Below are 21,074 nucleotides of genomic sequence, written 5' to 3' on the forward strand. Positions count from 1 at the left end.
GGCTTTTAGGTGTGGCTTACTTCTATGGGGTGGTGATGTTACAGGTCTGGGAAGCTGGAGTGTTTGAATAGAGAGGTTTTGGGTGTAGAAAGTGGCTGGACATCCTGTCCTCATCCTCAGCCCTTTGGTTCCTGCCCAGCTCGCTGTGCCACAGCAGAGCAGACTTGTTTAGTTAGCAGTTTGATTCATGGCCTTGGGGTTTTTAACATGCTTCTGCCCCATCCCTCTAAAACCCAGCACCACAAAATTACACTGGGGAACAAACTCTGGGAGTTTCTCATAAGATATTGACCTAAAATAGCACAATGCCATGGCACCTGTGTCAGCAGCACCATGCATGTATGAAATATGTGCTTACATGCTGTACAAAAATACATACATCAAACATGTTTGTAGGTGCATTAACACATGCGTTTTCCACATTTATACCGGGATTTATTGTTGTTTGACGTTTTGTAAATATGTTCAGTATCAAATAGGGCTGTACGAATAGTTCAAAGCTTCATTTAGAACATTGACATTCAATTTGTACATCAACGTTCGAAATCTTGATTCATTAACTGCACAAATGTATATATAAATGATATATCTAAAAATTCTAAAATATCTAAATGTCATTTCTAGAAGACAGGAATGCTCAAACTTATTAAACATTAATTCTGTTGACTTATTCTACGTCTGGGTTTGCTTTACGGTAATTCACTGGATAAGAGCATACTCTGTAACCTAACATGCAAAGGTCAGATGAGTTTGTGTACACAGAGCTACAACAGTAACACTCACTCACACATGCTGCCTTGCTCCCTGGAGAAACACTCACAAACATATAAATTCCAGCTTGCTTATGCGCAGGTGGTCTCATACATTATTCACTTTTACTCTGAGATCCATCACCATTTATCATGTCAAACACACTCTCTCTAACACACACGGTGCACTGCAAATACACTTGTCCCCAAAACTCCATTCTCATACACACCTGCCACTGTGGTTAAGACAGTACAAACTGCTTTGCTATATTTACAGTTATACTCACTCTTTCACACACATTCTCTGCAGACTTGGTGGCCACTAAATTATTATGCTACCCCCTGGCAAGACTGACAGGTGTGTCAGTGTGTGTGTGTGTGTGTGTGTGTGTGTCAAGCTGCCTGGCTACCCCCTTCTTGGTATTTATGAGTTCTGGACAGCTGAGGTGCTCGGCGAGATCTCTATTTAGCGCTTCCGGCTAATTATCATACACACACCCGAAGCAGCCGCCCACATCATTTAGCCACTCGCTAACTTTGCGTATCAAATCCCCCTGGTGGCTTGTGGGCTTAAATAGGTCCCTACTGCCCTTTTAACACTTGTGCTACTACATAACAGGCCTGGCAACCTGTTACACTCAAACCACAGAGCTTTCATCTGAACTGGTCAGGAGCTTTCCCAGTTTGGGGGTGAGCACTTGTCATATGAACAGCAGCAATGGGATATTTTGATTCCATATGCATGGCAAGGATTTTATAGAGTTAAAGAATATGGTGAATAGATATGGAAGACAGTTAGATTTGTTAACTCTTTTTTTAAATCAATGTATATATTTATTGCCGCATTTTCTTTAAGAGACACAGCATGTTTCTGATTAAAAAGGGTTAAAAAAGAATATTGACACAAACGTGATGCAATAAGCCTATACATGTAATTAAGTTTATTTGACAAATTATCAAGATTTATATGAACACATTTTTTTGGCTTTTTTCCATTTGTGGTAGCTCTGACATCAGTGTGTACAGTCGTTTCTAGGTCCTAATTACCTGTGTAACCATGTAAGAGCAAACAGTCATGACTATTAGTACCTGCACTGATGTGGTTGGATGTAATGAGCAGGTGCTTGTTCCCAAGAATTACCTTACACATGCACTCGTGCTTAATATGAGTTTCATACAAAAAACGCTTTGTTCTACTTTCATTTTTCTTTTTTTGTTGCTAACATTGAATAATTTTTTTTAAACGTTGAGGCAAAACCCAGATTTTCTTCTTCTCTATGTCTTTTCCATGGTGATCGCTACTTTTCAGGATGGGAAGGTGCGGCAGGTTTTTAGTGTCTATCAGCAGTGTTTGAGGTGCATTGCTTTGTTTAGAGAAGAGAGATTACAGCCAAGCCCACTGTTTTGTCACAGGGTTTTGTCTAATCTGTCGGGAGTGTTTCAGAGCACATTAGTGCCATCACATGAACTGTTTTTAAAATCTCTAACATACAATTACCAGAGCTGAGAGTTATATATTCCTTTCACCAATTCAAGTTGCTATTTAGGTGACATTAATGTTCATTTTATGTAATCATATGTACTTGAGAATGTCATGATTTTGTTAACCAATTAGAGCTTTATATGCTTATATTTCCATAAATGTGTGACTCAAGCATTGTGCTCTCTCAAAGTACCTTATTGAAGGGTTGAACAACTTCTTAATACTCAGACAGAAATTAACACTTAAACCACTGCACAACTGACCTTTAAATCCCATTAATCAACAAACCTGTAATGGGGTTCGCCTTCAGTTTCCCTCAATGTTATGCATAGACTGTGTTCAACATGTTGTTCAAATGTCTTTGGTTGAATTGTCTGTCGTGGTCGTTGCCATTCATCTCTTTTCCATATTATTTCCATTATTATTTGCTTTATTTCAGACAGGTAAAAAATGGTCCATATTACAAAGAAGAAAAAAACACATTGTATGAAACTTTATATTTTTGGAAAGTGCTATTTTATTTGTATCTGTATTTGTATCTATTTTATATTCCAAACATACAACTAATCCAATAGTTTGATGGATTAAAGCAGGTATGGACCATCTACAAAATATTAAATTAATAAACTAAATCCAAATCTTTTTTTTGCATGTCTTATTCATTCTGTTTAAACCCAGTATTTCTGCACAGTTACAGATAAAGATTAGGCTACACTAATATTAGCCTGTTGTTATTATACTATTTGTAGAATTAGATTCCAATGGGAGCTGTGTAGGATTGTTTCTGACTTGCGTGATCCAATTATTTCCAAAAACTCCAATACGTTGTTTCTGTCATGAAATAATGTTGCTAAAAGCCTTAGGGCACAATTATTATTTAATCATTATTGTATGCCCTTATTGGATTAGCCTACATGTATTTATGTTGACAAAACTGACAAGTTATATTCATTAAAGAGTTAATTTAATAGTGTGATCATGTCATCAAATATGACGACAGACATTCAAAGCTTTATTTGAAAACCTCAATAGAAGCTTCAAATGTAGAATTACGTTCAGTACAATCCTACTTCTATCCTACAGTATTTGACTTACTGCAAGTTCAAATTTGAATGCAAGACTGCAGGATGTATTTTTACTATGTGTTACATAAGAAACATTATTTCTATTGCGGTTTTACCATTTCTACTTTTACTTAAGTAATGGATTTTGTTCCAGCTTTGTTTAAATTAAGTATGACTCAAGCTTGTTTTGCCTTTGAACTGTTTGGCTTGATTTAGTCTGTTATTACCTCCCTACATATTCTTTTTTTCTTTCCCCAACCGCAATTGCTTTCTAGTATAGTTTAGTTTGGTGGGGTTTGTTTGGGTTTCCTCACTTCACCCTAACCGTATCCTTGTCTTTGTGTGACAGGTCCAGGGTGTACGGGGAGCAGTAGGTCTCGGAGCTCCAATGCCAGTGGACATGCAGCCACACCAGGGGCTGTATCACTACGAGACCTCACCCACCCAGCCCTCCAGGGGGTAAGACAGTAGTGTGGCTGCATTTTAACCTCCATTTGTCATGGTGAATTCCACGGTTTCACATAAGAGAAATATATGGAATAGTTCAACATTTTAGGGAATATGCTTATTTGCTTTCTTTTCAAGAATAAGATCAAACTTATTTCATCGATGAGAAGATCGATACCACTTTCATGTCTAAAAGTTAAGTACAGAGCTAAAGTGATTTCAGGGGGAGTTACGTGTTGACCTCAACCAATGCTGGATGTTTGCGGCAGACACCCATATGGATGCGAGAGTTAAAAGAATCTAAGAATATATCACCTGATATTCCTTTTCTTTTTTTAACCAAATTTTTTTTTAAAGGATCCTTTAGATTTGTGAACAAGAATTGTGACCAAGATACAAATGTACTAAGCATAACATTTCACAGTTGTAAAACAAACATCAGTGTTGTATAGAGGACAAACTGTGTAATGGTGACTATTTCTAAGTCACCACAATTAAATGTTTTGCTTAGCAGCCAACATATACAACAATAACGGTATATCTGTGAGAGCTAATGTCAGTCAGCATATGGGCCCAGCAGATTGATGCAGTTTATTGACAAACAGTTCATCCATCCTCCCAGCACATCTATTACATGGGTTGACAGATATGGTTGGCACAATGGTATAAAACCTGGCAACCTCGCTGTGAGGACAAGACTGACAAGACTGACAAGACTGAGATGACAAGTTGGGCAGTCACTGCTCCTGGACCAGCATTAACGATTCCCCTAAAATCACAAATGTAGTTGTTTTCTGTTTTTGTACAGGTTTGACTTTGTGTCAATAAGTTTGAAGGTTATGGTAGATATATTTTCTAACTTTTGACAGAGGTCGGCTAGCCGTTTCCCCCTGCTTCCAGTCTATATGCTGAGATTGATCAATCTTTTCAGAAATCGCAGAAGTCCCTCTCTTAAAGCATGGATCATACTCATCTTAGAGGCTCGGAGACTGTTCCTGTTTTAATCACACAGATATTCTGAGGATGCAGAAGTCTAGGTCTCGCTGCAATTGTTGTGGACACAGCGCTAGCTCAGCCCCTCACTCCTCCCCTCTCCTCCCTCCCTTCCTCATGCCACCCAGGTTGCGGGTGGACTCGGCCTCTCTCTGACAGCTGCTAATTACAGGCTGACCAGGCCCCGCTGCGCTCTGCATGACTGCCTCGCGCCCCGCTCAGGTTACCCAGAGTGAGGGAGAAACAGAGAGAGATGGAGAGAAAGGTGGCTTTTTGGGACAGAGAAAGACAGAGGAGCAGGAGGAGGAGGAGGAGATAGAAAGTGACAGAGAGAGAGAGAGAGAGAGAGAGAGAGAGAGAGAGAGAGAGAGAGAGAGAGAGAACAGAAGGGATGAATGGGAGAAAGGAGGAAGAATGGGAGGGAGAGGTAGAGTCGGGGGGAACCAGCACAGTGGATTAGAGAGGACAGATTAAGCTCCTGTGTGGAATACACGTTGTGGTGAAAGAATTAAAAAACTGAAAGGACAGAAAGGCGGAGAGAAAGAGAAAAAGAAGAGGAGAGACAGATTTTGAACTAACCAGTGAGACTAAAGTAAGGTCAGAGAAAATTCATAAGAAGGTTGGAAAGTTCCAATGGAGCTTCCCTTCTCTAGTTCGGTAGAGGAAAACCCAGATGAGTAAATTTCCACAGTGTAGACCAACATAAGGGCTATACCCCATCTACTGGCGAGAACGAGACATCACAAGACATTAGAGCAGAGATGAGCATCTGGATCTTTTTTCTCCAAGTTCAGATCCTCAGACAGTGCTTCCTTCCAGGATGTCTACTAACTCTAAAAGGTTGCTATAAAAAGGTGGAATTTATAGAAGCTTTACAGTTAGCATAATCTTCTCTCATTTATCTGGGCCCAAAAGTGACAGGAAAAGAAATGTAATATTCTTTCAATATGTATTGCCCATTTGGTTTTTTATGTATTAAGTTTTGGTAAAATGGAAATTTCTTTTATTTATTTCTAATTTATCTTTCTCATTAATGTCTTATTCACTTTAGGGTCCCTAATCTACTCACCTACCACTACTGAATATATTCTTCTGTAATGCTTTCTACCGCTCAGTGACTTGCAACACTTTTGAACCTTAAAATGTCTATTTTGTCACAAAAGTACAATGTTTCAAGCCCTTCATCATGTATAGAGGAGAATTAATTTTAAAGAGAACATTGTTGCACTACTTTCTACCAATTCTACAGCACCCATCATGTCTTTTTGCAGTTGCCATTTGCTTTTTCACATTAGTTTAGATTATTTCTCATAACCAATAACTGTTTCTTTTATATCTGCAGCCTAGTCCCATCAGAACAGTCTCCCTACAGCGATGTGTCCTCGCTGCGTGCCCCAATCCTCAACGGCCCTTCCCAGGACTGCCGCGCTATGTATAATCACATGACTCCCAGCATGACTCATGGATCAGGCCCAGGACAGGGGATTGGCCACTGCATGGATCAATATATGAGGCCCCCTCAGGCCACACTGCCACACAGTATGATGGGCCACAGGGGCATGCCGCCCACAGAGGGTGAGTCAGAGTATCTTTTACCTCTCCTTAACCTTACAGCTGCTACTGATTTGGGTATACAGATACCTGAGTACCTGAGTCTTTCTACTGAGTAAGAAACAGAGACTATCCAGATTTTAACAATAGAAAAGATGTACTCCTGAGATATAAATGTGTCTTTTGCGCCGCAGAAAAACAGCAGCTTGAACTAATCTAAATTGTATAATAATAAATATAAAAATAGACTGTGTAAACATTAAGTATGTAAATAGTGAATCTGAGATGCCAGTGGATTACTGTTGCATTATGTTAACATCCCTTTGTTTCCAATTCTACTTCACCAAGAGGAAGAGTCTAGACAATAAAACCTCCCAGGACAGTTAATTCCTCACAGTGTACTCACTTGTCATTTCATAAAAGCTAGATTTTACAAGTGCTACTTGCTGCTGTATCTACAGTAAAACGTCTTGTTCAACCAATGAGCTCTTTAGATGCACAAGACTGCAGGTCAACATCATGTGTAGTTGAGATTTTAAACATGCACGCTGGCCACTGTGAGTTACAGAAACCTATAAACCCATTGTATGCCTCACTAACTTAAGGCCATTTATGGTCCTGTGTTAAATCGACACCTGAGGCCAATTACGTAGGCTACGGCGAAAGCTCTACGTAAAGCATAGAAACATAAATCTGCCTTAAGAGATGTTAATGTGGATCTCTGCAGTGGTAGGTTTCATTGTTTCTGTCTGTCCTTAATGTCTAACAGGTGGCAATAACACCCCCTACTGTAACCAGAACAACATGATGTCCTCACATCACAATTTCTGCCAGATTCAGTCTGGCTCTGATCAGATTGGCTCAGTCGATGGTATGTCAACACTACCCACTCTTTCCTTAAATCTTGTCTCTAAAAGATTTTGTACCATCAAAGCTAACCATCCTGCTCCCCTTTTAGGCTCGAGGTTCTCCACGCCTCGTTCCATGCTGAAGCTGAGTAAAAAGAGAGCTCTGTCCATCTCTCCTCTGTCTGATGCCAGTGTAGACCTGCAGACAGTGATCCGCACATCACCCAACTCCCTGGTGGCCTTTGTCAACTCTCGCTGCAACCCTAACGGGGCCAGTTCTTATGGCCATCTCTCTGTGAGCACCATGAGGTCAGATATTTTACTAATCTATGTTAAGCACAACAATGCATTTAAAAGCCAGCAATAGCCATATCCATCACATCAGACTAGTAAGGTCTAATATTCAAGGTAATTGATTTAAAGTATCTGCAGCACATTTCCTCTTCCCTTAAAATAGAATATGCAATGTTTTACTTTGAGGCATATTTATTACCTATAATTAAATATAATTTATTATTATATTTATCTTCTACTTCCAAACACCATCTAGTATGAGTGTGAGCTAATTACATCCCTAAAGCCACCACAGATGGTTGAAAACAGACATCAAATGCATATAAACTGCAATAAAATAAATTTAAGAACAAATCAAAATATTTTTATTTTTGATAGCTGCAAGCTAGATGCTTAATTGCTCAGCAAACCATTTCAAACAGTACACATGTAGATATACACCAAGTCAAATGAGAAAAATTGGCAAAAAAGTAATAGAAACCTACACCTAGAGATTTTAATATTACAGCAACTTGGCCACCGGTTATATTCATTTTGATTTGACCCCTATCATTAGCTTTTAATCTCTTAAAGTCATCATATTGTTGTTTTCTCTGTTACTCCACAGCCCGTCCCTCGGCTATTCCAGCAATATAAACTGCCAATCCAGGCAACAAGGTTCAATGTATGGAGGAGGCGGAGGGACGCCTTTGGGTGGACACACACCAGGTCCCTGCCAAGGTTCCCGCTTACCCCCCCACAATCCTCGGCTTCACGCTCCACCCAAGCATGGACACGTAAGACAGCTCAATCGCTCGCTATACAAAGCTGTCAGAACAATTCAGTATCAGTGCACTCTTTGCTTGGGAGAGGATGGATGGGAGGTAGGAATAGGAAGCTAAAACAGGTCTACGATAGGAAGAATTCAAATGTGTTAATTGTATGAATGTGAACAACCAAGTGTCAGAAACAAATGTGACATGATGTGTGTTTTGTTTTGTAGCTAAAAACTGAGCCAGGGCTGGGAGGTATGATGGATGGCATGAATGTGAAGAGCCTGGAGGAGAGGTCAGAGGGAGATGTGGCCAGTCCTTCTTCCACTGGCACTCAGGTACAAAATTCAGTCTTATTCTCACAAGTAGTTTTCACTTTCACACATTTCCATTTTAGTTTTTGCATTAGATTTGTCAAAGGAGTAAAAACATTTGTGGAGTCAAGAAAAGTGAGTGGAGGACAAACAAATTGCTCTTTGTAGCTACAGTATATACCTAAGGGATTATGTATACCATGGTCATTTGTCAAAGAACATTTTTTAGAACATTAAAATATATTTTCTTATATATTATTATTATTTTGCAATCTATTTTTTTTATTTAAACAATAACTCTGTTTCCCTGTTAACACCTGAGGGTTTAACTAATACCTCAGGTGTACCTCAATTCCCATGCCATAAGGTTCCTATGCAATGCAAATGTTCACTGCTCCAGTAAATAGGAGGAACTTATACGACATGGCAATGGGAGATATTTCTTGTTTCCTCAGCTCATACAAAGACATCCATGCATAGAACCCTTTGGCTCAGCTACGAGCCAAACTTTAGCCAGCTAAGATTTAAAGTCCATAACTTATTGCGTACGGTTGACAATGAGTAAATGTAATTTGACAGTATGTTTAACAACAAGACAAGCTAGCTATTAGCCATGTTTATTCCCCAAATCAAGACTACTGTCAGCCGCAGCGAGTTGAACAGTGAATGTGATGTTAGAAAGTGGTGTTTTAGGTGGAAACAGTGGTGGGGCATCAACTACTTGGCACAGACACAAAACCGACAGAATACGCTATTTCACATTTCCCACATAGTTAAACGACAGTGCCAACAACTAGTGGCTAATAGCCAATCAAGTCGCAGCTGGGCACCAAGCAATCAGCCTCACCTGGCACCAGTTTTATACCATCCAGTTGGACATGCGCATTGCTGTTTTTTCCACACAAATAATGTAGTAGAATAATGATAAATAACAGCAGCAACCGATGATTTTTATGTCATGCATTAATCCAGAATTATATTAATTTCTAAATTACCCAGTACCACTAAAACCACACATTTTCATCAGGACCCCCTCCTGGGTCTACTGGATGGCAGGGATGACTTGGACAAGGAGGATGGGAAGCCTGAACCAGAGGCCATCTATGAAACCAACTGCCACTGGGAGAGCTGCAGCAAGGAATTTGACACACAAGACCAGCTAGTTCATGTAAGAGATAGATCAACCAATATTGTAGAATGGAGAGACAAAAAAGCAGGAAAATAATCAGCATTTGTAACATCTACAATATACCACTTTGATTATTAAAGGTTCTCTCTATTTAACAGCATATCAACAATGAGCACATCCATGGAGAAAAGAAGGAGTTTGTGTGTCACTGGCAGGAGTGCTCTCGAGAACAGAGGCCTTTCAAAGCCCAGTACATGCTGGTAGTTCATATGCGCAGACACACAGGAGAGAAGCCACATAAGTGCACTGTGAGTGTACCTTTAGTTTTCATCTATGTAATTTATTTCTCTCTGTTTCTATCTCTGTTTTGATTGGCTATTGAAAGTTGTAGTTATAGTAAATAAGTATGTATACTTCTCTTTTAGTTTGAAGGCTGTAATAAGGCCTACTCTCGCCTGGAGAATTTGAAGACCCACCTGCGCTCTCACACCGGAGAAAAACCATACGTGTGTGAACATGAAGGCTGCAACAAGGCCTTCTCCAATGCTTCAGACCGGGCCAAGCACCAGAACCGAACTCACTCCAATGAGGTACTGTAGTATGCACCACTGAAAAGTAATCCAGTAATCTAAATTGCACAATACCTTGACAGCTAAATTAATTAGCTGTCTTTGTACATTATTGACAGTGATACTGTAGTGAACCATACTTTATCTTTCAAAGAAAAAAAAGAAAAGAAAAATACACTGACATTAGTTTGTATTGGGTCAAGAATGGTAATCAGCTACATATAAGAGACACTTTCAGTAGCAGTAGAGTACATTTTGGTATGCAAGACTGTGTACACACAAACATGATTTTCTGTATTGACAGAAGATTTGCTCTTTTACAGAAACCATATGTATGTAAGATTCCTGGCTGCACTAAGCGGTACACAGATCCAAGCTCTTTGCGTAAACATGTTAAGACGGTGCACGGCCCTGAAGCCCACATAACCAAGAAGCATCGTGGAGATACAGGACCTCGACTCCCTGGTTCAGCTATGACCCCTGGAGGCCAGAGCTCTGAATTACTGCTGGAGAAAGAGGAGACACGCAGGGAGGACTGCAAACTTTTGGCTCCTGAGACCGCTCTGGTGAGTGATGTATTTTATGTATGCCCTTGCAAGATCCTTTAAAATAAACAAAGCTCCAATGTTAAAACAGTTGGTGTTTTCAGCCCATTAGGTACAAATCACATATACTTGGCATTCCTGCCATTTGAAAAGGGTTGTCATGACAATACATTTATATTACTTCTTTCAGAAATCCCAGCCAAGCCCTGGTGGTCAATCATCATGCAGTAGCGAACGTTCTCCACTGGGGAGCGCCAATAACAATGACAGTGGCGTGGAGATGAACCTAAATGCAGCTGGCAGTCTGGAGGATCTCACAGCACTGGAGGATGGAGTTGCAGGTGGAGGGGGGGAGCCAGGAAGTGTAGGAGCAATGGGAATGTCAGCACAGGCTTTAAAGAGGCTGGAGAACCTGAAGATTGACAAGCTGAAGCAAATCCGCAGGCCAACCCCTCCTGGCCGCTGTGCTAATAACAAGCTACCTGCACTTCCTGGTATGTTTTTGGATGAAATTATAAATTCATATTCAGAACTCTGTTTTGGAAACATTCTTAGTTTATATTTGTGAAGTCTGAGTTGTTGCAGAACATTTTTACAACATAACTGACCTATGACTGATAAAGAATTCAGGGATTGTTTTAATGGTGCATCTAAATTAACATTCTTGGTTTGTATTAATGAAGCTGTTTCTTCCCTTTGGATGTTCATTCTCAGGTCCAGGGGAGAATATGGGAATGTGTGCACCTTCTCCGCTCCTCTCAAATCGACGAGTTATGGAGCTGTCCAATCACGAGTTAGGAGGTGGCACATCCATTGGCTGCTCTTCTAATGACAGGAGAGGAAGCGGCACCAGCAGCCTAAGCTCTGCATATACCGTCAGCCGTCGGTCCTCCATGGTGTCTCCTTACCTGTCCAGCCGGCGCTCAAGTGAGGTCTCACAAATGGGAGGAACGGGAGGGGGAGGGTGTCACCTTCTTGGCCCAGAGCAGAGTGGTGGAGACCCCCTCTCTCCTGAGACCAATCGCAGAGGAGCTCCATGTCCTGGAGGAGGATTGCCAGGTCTTCCAAATTTAACACCTGCCCAGCAATACAGCCTAAAGGCTAAATATGCTGCAGCAACTGGTGGACCACCACCCACTCCTTTACCCAATATGGAGCAGCCAATTACTCCAGGCAGAAGAAGGGGTGTTTTGAGTGAGTACCAGGGGCAGCCTCTGCCTCCCTTCCTTCAACCAGGTGGGCCACGTAGGCACAGTGCCAACACAGAGTATGGCACTGGTGTTATCTACCCTCACCAGGCTCCAGGTAACAACAGCAGGCGAGCCAGTGACCCGGTTCGATCAATAGCAGATCCACAAGCTCTCCCCAAGCGCTTCAATAGCCTTAATAATGTAGCTATGATGGGCCGAAGGAATGCGCTGCAACACCGTGGCTCTGACACCAGTCTTTCCCGCCACCTGTACTCCCCTCGTCCACCTAGCATTACAGAGAATGTAATGATGGAGGCTATGGGTATGGAGCCCCACCTTGCCCCTGTTGATGCCAGGGATCGTTCCATGATGATGCCCCCTGGAGAGAGAAGCTTCATGGGATATCAGCAACAACATCAAACTCTTGGAGGAGTTGGAGGTTCTCTTGGAAACCAACTCTCCCCAAGCCATGACTCTCTGAGCTGCCCAGACCAGGGTTATATGCAGGGACACTACCAGAACCAGGGAGGGGAAGTCACTTCCAGGGCTGGTGGAAATCCAATGAGTCAAGCAAGGCCTAGTCACTCAGAGGGCATGTCTAATACACTTCTCCAGCAGGCTGAGTACAGTATGAGCACCTGCCAGCTCAGTCCCTCGGGCCCCCATTACCCTAGCATAGGCCAGGGTGGTGATGCTGTAGGCCCATGGAGTGATTCCCACAGTCAAATCCAAACTTCCAGCCATGCTCTCCAGAACCAGCGAGGAATGCAGTATTCAGATCCTAGTCTGCAGCCTCAACAGACACAAGCCCACTTCAACAATCAGACAGCCGTCTACAACAGTCCTGATGGAACCCACAAACTCACCATCAAGCCTGAGCAGCAGTTTCACCCTGGGATGGGAGGTGGAAATGCCTGTCAAAGTGCAAAGCTCCAACAGCAGCGGATGCTCCTCCAGCAGACTCAGGGTTACCCACAACAGACAGGCCAGGTCCTGATGAGGAACTCTAACAATACCAGCTGTGACTTTCAAGGGCAGAACCAGAACTCCTTCCCCAGTGGAGGGGGCTTGAGCTTAGGCTGTGCAGGCACTGCGCTCTCAGATGGGCCGAGGTCAGAAACCCCCATGATACAGGTGAAGGAGATGATGGTGAGGAACTATGTACAGTCACAGCAAGCACTCATGTGGGAGCAGCAACAAGAACAGCAACAACAGCAGCTGCAGCAGAGTGGAATAAAACCTCCTCCGGCATCTGATAATATGGATATGAGTGCCCAGACAACAATGATGCAGCACAGTCCGCAGCACCAAAACCATAATCTTTATTCCAGCCAGCCCTATCCATCCTACCCTAACCAGAACCTGGTCATGAGCCCTCCAGCCCACAGCCGAGTGCCCAGCTCTGTGACACCTAAAGACCAGCAGCTGACAGGTCTTCAAGCCTCATGTTATGGCCAGGAGATGGTGGTGCCCAGGCCCCCTCAGGGACGGAAACCTCTCAGTCGCCAGAACAGCCTATCACAGGTAGGAGGAGGCTACCTCGCTAGCCCACCACACCTCAGCCCTGTCCACTCCACTTCCAGCCCCAGGCGAGCGGTCCGACTTCCTCCAGTTCAGCTTCCACAGCACCAGCAAAACGAAATGTTCTCTCCTTCCAATAACAACAACATGTACTATTCAGGCCAGATAAACATGGATATGGACAAACACATGGACCCCCAGAATGGACCTTGTCTCAACCAGCAGCACAGTATGGGGTCCAACCTGAACCCATCAGGTGGTACAAAGCCTGTCCCTATGACTCCCTATCCTGAATCTGGCCCCATCTCCAATGCCTTAGAAAACCTGGACCTGGATAATGCTCGCATAGACTTCACCTCCATCATTGATGATGCTGAGTCTTCCTCATATAGCCCAATCAACAATCCCCTACAGGGTCAGCCTGGGTCTTCCTCCCAGGCCTCATCTCGCCTCACCACCCCCCAGACTTCTGTCAGCCTAGCTGCAGGCTCTGGCCTGTCCAACATGGCTGTAGGAGACATGACGTCCATGCTTACCTCCCTGGCTGGGGAGAATAAATACCTGAACACACTGTCTTAGAAGAAGACTTTGGGGTATCTTTTTCCAGATGAACAATCAAGTAGAGGCCTTAGCCAGTTCTTAATGTTTTAATTGAGATCCCACATGGAAATGTATGTACTGTAGCCCAGTATCTAGAGGCAGGCATGTCATAAGGGGGGGTCAAAGGGTACAGATGATCCCTGCCCGAGGCTCAGGAGGGGCGCCTGCCAAGGTCTATGGTGCTGGAGAGTGTGGATGAGGGGCCCAATTTGTAAAATGTTAACCCCTCTGCCCATAATTCCTGACGACGGGCCTGTCCAGAGGTAACCAGCCTGGGGTTTAAAACACTTAAGTGCTGTTGCTTATACTGATTTTCCCTGTTACATTGCAAGAAAGTTCAGTTAGAGTAAGATAGACAAACTTTTGAATGGACCATTTCATGAGTCTGGGCTGTTTTTTTTACGTCCCCATAAGCATTTATACGTAAACCCAACACACATTAACTTTTATTCAAGTCAGGATCAAGAAGTGGCTAGGGGTCTGTTTTTACTGGATACCCATGTAAAAGGAATAATGATATGTTGTAATACGTTTTGGTTGCAAGTTGAGACTAAGCTACTAATGTGATCCCATCACAGGTTTCAAAATTGTAAGAATCCCCACCCAATACCTTAAAACCAAAGGTGCCTGATCAACCTCCCTCGCTGTATTGTTCCTTCGCTGCCTTGGTACTTGTTTTTTTTTTGTGCCTTACTGTAAGACACAGAGCAATATGCCTGATGCGAAAGTGAAATTGACCTTTTTCCAAACAGGCATTCCGGTCACATGGGGCTCTGGCAACAGTGGAGCAGAGAAGGATGCATGTAAATAAGTTTTAAATACATTTATATATGTTGTGTATATGACAATGAGACAGTGGATAAATCATCCCGTCTTGTGATAGACTGCTTTGATTCTGAAGGCCAATATCCAGACGGGAGTTTGTAAGACGGTTGTTTGAAGAGCTGGGTGAAGACTAAAGTTCTGCTTTTAGTGATTGAGAAATTATTTCTCGGTGCTACTAAATATTAATCTGTATTGCTAGGGATTTCTATTCCTTTTCATGAAAAAAAACACTCTTTATAGTGGCATATCAGTATTCCCACACATGCACAAATGCAGTCACAGACACACAGATAGCCTACACTCAGGATTTGTTGGTGTTTGAATCTTTGGTATTTAGATTACATGTATGTTGTAATTGCCTTTCCAGACAGAGAGTTTGCACTCCACATGTTTACTGTAAGTACTAAAGCAGCTGTGTACTTTTTTTTCCAGTGGTGTTTATAACCGCAAAACAGAAAGTTCATTGCTCTTTCTAAGGTACATACATAGGGGATTATGAGTAAAGCTCAAATATAATATGTGTGCAACAGTCCCTGCTACATTACAGTAATTCTGATATGCCTTCGCTCAAAATTAACTCGACCAACGACTCGTACATGACTCAGCTGATGATGACGGCTATTTTGAACGAAACCCGAGTCAGCTGGTCTGTATCTGTAAACAAATCAGTAACAGTTGTCCATGTTTGAGAAACTGAGGTACATTCACAGTACAGTGCTGCTGCACTTGGCTCTAATCCCAAAGAGGAGTTATTTGGAAAATTCTGCATTACTAATTCAGGATAGGGGATCAAGAAGTGGGAATTTGATCAATCGCTACCACTGTAGTAAAATACATAATGTTATGGGTACACTGAGGTACTTTTTTGCGACTTTTGAGCTGTTATGGAAGAAGGCTGCAGCTATTGGTAGGAGAACTAATTTTACACTGTGGCATTGCACTGACTACAGCACTGTGTGGAACGGTCTCTGTCTCTTATGACTATTTACATGAACCTCATTTTGATAGCGCTAAAGAATTATCACAGTATTTTTTAAGAACATACCTGAGCACAGCAAGATTCTATGAGGCCACATTAAAGTATTGCTGAAGTATTTTACAAGACTTTTCAGGATAAAATAGTAGCATCACTTGAAAGCATTAGCGGGAATGAACATTTCTTCATTTTGGAAAAAGTGTACAAGCTACCAAAGACACCTTAAACTGACTGACAAAAAGATGCACAAATAGTCTATTTTAACACAACACTAACACTAGCAATAAGGGCATGAGCATTGATTGATAGTGCTGTTCTTTAGAATGTATGAGATGTTTTGTATAAAATTATCTTTTTATATCAATGAACTTTATGGATGTTGCCTTATATGTGTGTGTTTTTTTTTTTATAACTGTCATCCTTCATTCTGACTTTTTTGCTGGCAAAAGAATATCACAGTTAGCAACATAAAGCTAAAATAGTAGCATTAACTACAATAGACAGAAGTCAAGTGTTATATTTTGTGTACAATTTTCTACATTTTTATACAAATGTGCTATATTTTACCAGTTTATGAATAAAGATGTTCAGTGGGATGGATGTAGGTTTGTCAAACTTTTCTTTTTATGTCCATTGTTGTACAGCAATGTGGCTTCGTGTTTTATAAAAACACTGATACTACTCAAATGTTGTAATGAGCCATATCTGCACAATGTGTACATCAAGGAGGTTTAAAGTAAAGACATGAGTATAATGCCTGCTCTGCTGGATGACATTTGTTTCTGTGCCTGGTGGATTAATGCAATGACTTCTTTTGTCCAATAGAGTGCAGTACAGCCTGAGAACAAGCACAGATAGCCATATATACCATTTACCCCAGAATTATTGGCAGTCTAACCAACTGACCAAGCAGAGGACATATCTAAATCATCCTTCCATTTTTCCTTGTCCTTATTGGACCCCTTGTTATAAATAGGATTTAGACCTGCCTGTCACGGCAGCTTATTATGAGCTGCAGTGATCTGCTAGGCTGCTATAGTAATTAAGTTGGGGAGCATGACGGGCTCTCTGTGTTCAGTGGCGACTATGACATCTCTGTTTTAAAAGGCATCAAATAAGAGAGTGGTGGGAAATCTTGTAGAATATATGGTAGTAAAAAAGTTCATACCCATGATGACACTGTTTTATATTATGATACTATACACCAAGGGTTTCCCAATCGTTTTGCTTTGTGACTCCTTCAAATGAAGTTACTTCTATTTGTGACCTCATATCACAGGATATAGTGGCGTGGAAGTGAGTTATGAGCAGCGCAACCAAAGAGTTATTTCCCCCTCAGATTGAAGCATAACTAGAACAAGTAAACCTAATTTTGTGTATTTCTTCTCTCTCATCCCTTTACTTTAATCTCCATCTGACCCCTCAGATTTATCTTGGGACTGATACACTTGTAGGCCTACTTAAACTACATGACAACATAGTAAAACTAATAGCCTAATTATAAATAATTAAAATTGGGTAATTACACCATGGCTCCTGCAAATATTAATTTCTCATGTCAATTGTTTGTTCAAAATCTTGTAACAAACAGTCCCGGTCAAAAAGCACCTTTAGGGGTGCAAACTGTAGCCTAATTGTCGGTAACCACGGCAACAGTACTCTCACTTTTAACGAACCAAGTTATGGATTAAACTGACTTTAATTTTTATGATATGATAAGTAGCAATAGTAAGTGTTAAAATATTAAACTACTTGTAGAATATCCTGATAGCTTCTAGAAACTATAAGGGACTTATCCAGCTTGTCTGTCAGTTTTGTATTACACCTCGTTGTGTGCTAATGCTGTCATTTCATGTGCATGTGCTGTGTTTGGTGATCTTAAAAAGATGGTTTACACTAACTACTTTAAAACTGTATCACCACCATTACTTTTTACAGTGTTGGATCATTTTGGTTCAGGGGCCCCAGTGTGCTTAGACTATATTGGCATTGTGGTGTTGTGGCATGGCACAGTAGACTCACGGCAGCCACTACAGCCTGGCAGTGGTGCTAAAGTTGACTCATTTGCTCCGAGGCAAGGGGAAGTTCTCCTGACAGACTACTGATCTGCAATCTGGCATATCCAGATTTGTTTTTGAAACAATATCTGAATCTCAACAAAAGGGTCAAATAGGGTGTTTGCAGGAAAGGCAGCTGATAGGAGATGAAAGGGAGATTAATACCATTTTGTAATACACACATCTTTGAAAATATCAGTGCAAGAAACAACTAATGTTACAGCTATAGTCTTATAGCCTACACCTTGGTAAATTTGAAGAGGTCACTCTTTAGGTGTAGCATACCAGATTATAGACATCATGTGTGCACAACACATCAAAAGTCGCTTTTACTAATTTGAAACTACATTCAAACTGTCACCCAATTCCAAAGAGGTGCACAAATGAAAGTAAATCAGAAGTAGGCTATGCTTTTTAAAATGGTTGATGTAAATATTGAATAGGCTTGCTGTATTTGTTTAATGTATAGATTTGACACATACTTTTCAGATCTAAAGCACAGTGACTTTCACTGATTCTTTTCCTGGAAACATTGTCCTGCCTCATTCCAAGTCATTGTTATGCAAAAGGACCATTGCTTCTTTCTCACAAAATTAGTGTGTGTGTGTGTGTGTGTGTGTGTGTGTGTGTGTGTGTGTGTGTGTGTGTGTGTGTGTGTGTGTGTGCGTATGTGCGTTTTTACAGTTTTTTCCGATTGCTAAACGACAGTGGGCACAACTGGAGTCACATGTGCAAAACTCTAACTACAGTCTGCACTACCAACAGTCACCTGAGCTAAACAGTTCACATCACCTGCAAAACAGGCTCAGTGCAGCCAAACACTATGCACAAGCCTCACTGAGATAACACACACTGTCTCTCAGAACATACTGAGGGTGAAAACACTAGCGTCAAACACCAATACAGAAATTACAAACTTTTTCATCTTTACAGTTTGAACATTTTGAGTGACTTGACACTACTCAATAGTTTAAAAAATATAGATTGTATAGCATACCAATTTTTACATAAGGTAAAAAGAAGGAATGAAAATCAGCAGTTTTCTTCAATAAAGTATTTTGTCTCTAGTAATTTATGGAATAACTGGGGAAAAAAAACTAAAAGGTACATACACAGTACCAAAGAATAGTGTGACTAATCCTGCCTCGCTCCAGCATCATGTGACAAATTTTCTTCATCACATTGGATGTCTGCATCATCTCTAAATACTAATGAATGTGGTGTTTCTATTGCTTTCACCGCCATTACTTTCTGAAAAACAGTAAGAACACAGTTTTACTATTGTAAAGATAGTGTTTTTCACTTTTTTTTATAGCTGTGTATATAACCTCAGACATCTTACCTGGACATATTGGTATCTTTGCTCTTTTACCTGTTTCTCTCAAACGGTACAGTGTATAATTGTTTCATTCTTATTTGGTGTTTGTATACAAAAAAAAGGCTTTCTGAGCTTTCTCTGTATAAATACCATATATGTTCACTAACTAGTCTAAAACAAGACACCTGCTTAAGCTTTCAGCTAAAATTGCAATCAGCATTGTTTGATAGGCACCAGACTGAAATCTATTCTGTTTTGAATGTGTGGTTAACAGTTTTGACAGCAGTGTGTTAGCATTTGAACAAAGTGCTGTAAATCTACAGTGTTGTGCACGTTGTGGTTAAAGTCATGGGATAAGTGTGTAAAGTTTTGAAAACTGTGTTCAAGCAATGAAAAACAAACTAGAGTTTGGTCCACATGAACTGCTGCTGTGCAGACTGTAGTTTGAGTTTTGCACATGTGACTCCAGTTGTGCCCACTGTCGTTTAGCAATCGAAAAAAACTGTAAACTATATTCATGAACAGGTTTGAGTTAAACTCTAATGTAAAAAGTTAGACAGTTGGACTGATGCAAAGACAGTGTTTTTCACTCTTTTACAACGTGATCTCCTCTTTTCTGCAGTTACAAATGGAAATGCCAAAATAAGAGTTTTTTCAAATGCAAAGAGTGGGCAGCATAATGACTTTTCTCTTTTCTTGTCTTGCCATTCAGTGGGAGACTTTCTTTTCCTTTGTCACTAAGGTTGGCATATAATTAACTCCTGCTTAATATGCTGTTTAAGGGCTCTCCTCCCCATGCAAGAAGCTTTGAACCCATAGACCACAGTCAGGGACAAAATCCCAGTGGGACTGCTTCCTCTATGCTCCTCCTTGTGTGTGTGTGTGTGTGTGTGTGTGTGTGTGTGTGTGTGTGTGTGTGTGTGTGGAGACAGTAGAAGGTTATAAACTATACCGCCACAGCATTGGGTACTTATTTTACACTGCACAACTATTAAACCGAAAATAAGACATTCAGTCATCACATGAATAAACCCTTACAAACGGTGCGTAATTAAGTGCATCTAAATGAAATGCATTAGTGTATAGTAGATGAGTGTTTTAAAGTAAAAGTCTCAGGAATAAACAACAAAACCTATAGCTCTAAATTCCACGAAGCATGCAACAACCTTAAAACTATACATTTAAATCAAATCAGGCCTGAGTTAGAAATGTACAATTTGATTGAACTCAATTTAAATTTTGAATAAATAACATATTCACTTAACCTAGCCAACTGATATACTACGCATATGAAAATAACTTTAAAAAAAACAGCTCCCAGGACCTCTGAAGCACCTCTGCACCTCTGTGACCCTCATCTGCAGCAAAGTTTATTGCCCCCACCTCCTCAACCTCTGCCCCCACCTCCTCAACCTCCTCTCCCCCCTCTTTTTCTCATCCCTCTCCTCTATCCATCCAACCACAAAGAGCCGTGATGACCCTTCTGTCCCTCTCTTTCTTCGGCCCTCCGCTCTCTCCCCACCATCAGGATGCTTTCTCTGCCAGAATCCATTAAGAGACAAACCCCCAGAAGCTATGATGGGTGAATGAACGAAAGGGGATGTATTTTGTTTTTTTACCATGACCTGATAATGTAGTGAACAAGGTCTTACTTAAAATGTGACCGTGAGCTATATATACAACATGTATAGTACTGTAATTAGTGATGGCCTTATTGTGCTAAGGTATGCTCTTGTTTCATCTACTGGGACTATATATATTTAGTTATTATAAGTAGCCTAATTGATTTGTAGTGACTTGTTATACTAATCTGGTTTGTATGATATGATAGTGTAGCCTAGTTAACACC

General features: G+C 41.1%; 1 protein-coding gene across 1 annotated transcript in view; it reads left to right on the plus strand.

Annotated features, from left to right (window-relative positions):
- The window catches only part of gli1 (GLI family zinc finger 1), a 57,322-nt gene extending 40,872 nt beyond the window's left edge, over positions 1-16,450 (plus strand). Inside the window, exons 2-13 of the mRNA XM_028576574.1 lie at positions 3,646-3,755; positions 6,079-6,311; positions 7,057-7,158; positions 7,246-7,444; positions 8,037-8,205; positions 8,412-8,519; positions 9,523-9,663; positions 9,783-9,932; positions 10,050-10,214; positions 10,517-10,759; positions 10,929-11,232; positions 11,453-16,450. Of these exons, the coding sequence (XP_028432375.1) occupies positions 3,685-3,755; positions 6,079-6,311; positions 7,057-7,158; positions 7,246-7,444; positions 8,037-8,205; positions 8,412-8,519; positions 9,523-9,663; positions 9,783-9,932; positions 10,050-10,214; positions 10,517-10,759; positions 10,929-11,232; positions 11,453-14,028 (4,461 nt within the window). The 5' untranslated portion in view covers positions 3,646-3,684 and the 3' untranslated portion in view covers positions 14,029-16,450. The remainder of the gene's footprint in view (positions 1-3,645; positions 3,756-6,078; positions 6,312-7,056; positions 7,159-7,245; positions 7,445-8,036; positions 8,206-8,411; positions 8,520-9,522; positions 9,664-9,782; positions 9,933-10,049; positions 10,215-10,516; positions 10,760-10,928; positions 11,233-11,452) is intronic.
- Positions 16,451-21,074: the final 4,624 nt, after the last annotated feature.

The sequence above is a fragment of the Perca flavescens genome, chromosome 4, assembly GCF_004354835.1.
Source record: "Perca flavescens isolate YP-PL-M2 chromosome 4, PFLA_1.0, whole genome shotgun sequence".
NCBI classification, from domain to species: Eukaryota; Metazoa; Chordata; class Actinopteri; order Perciformes; family Percidae; genus Perca; species Perca flavescens.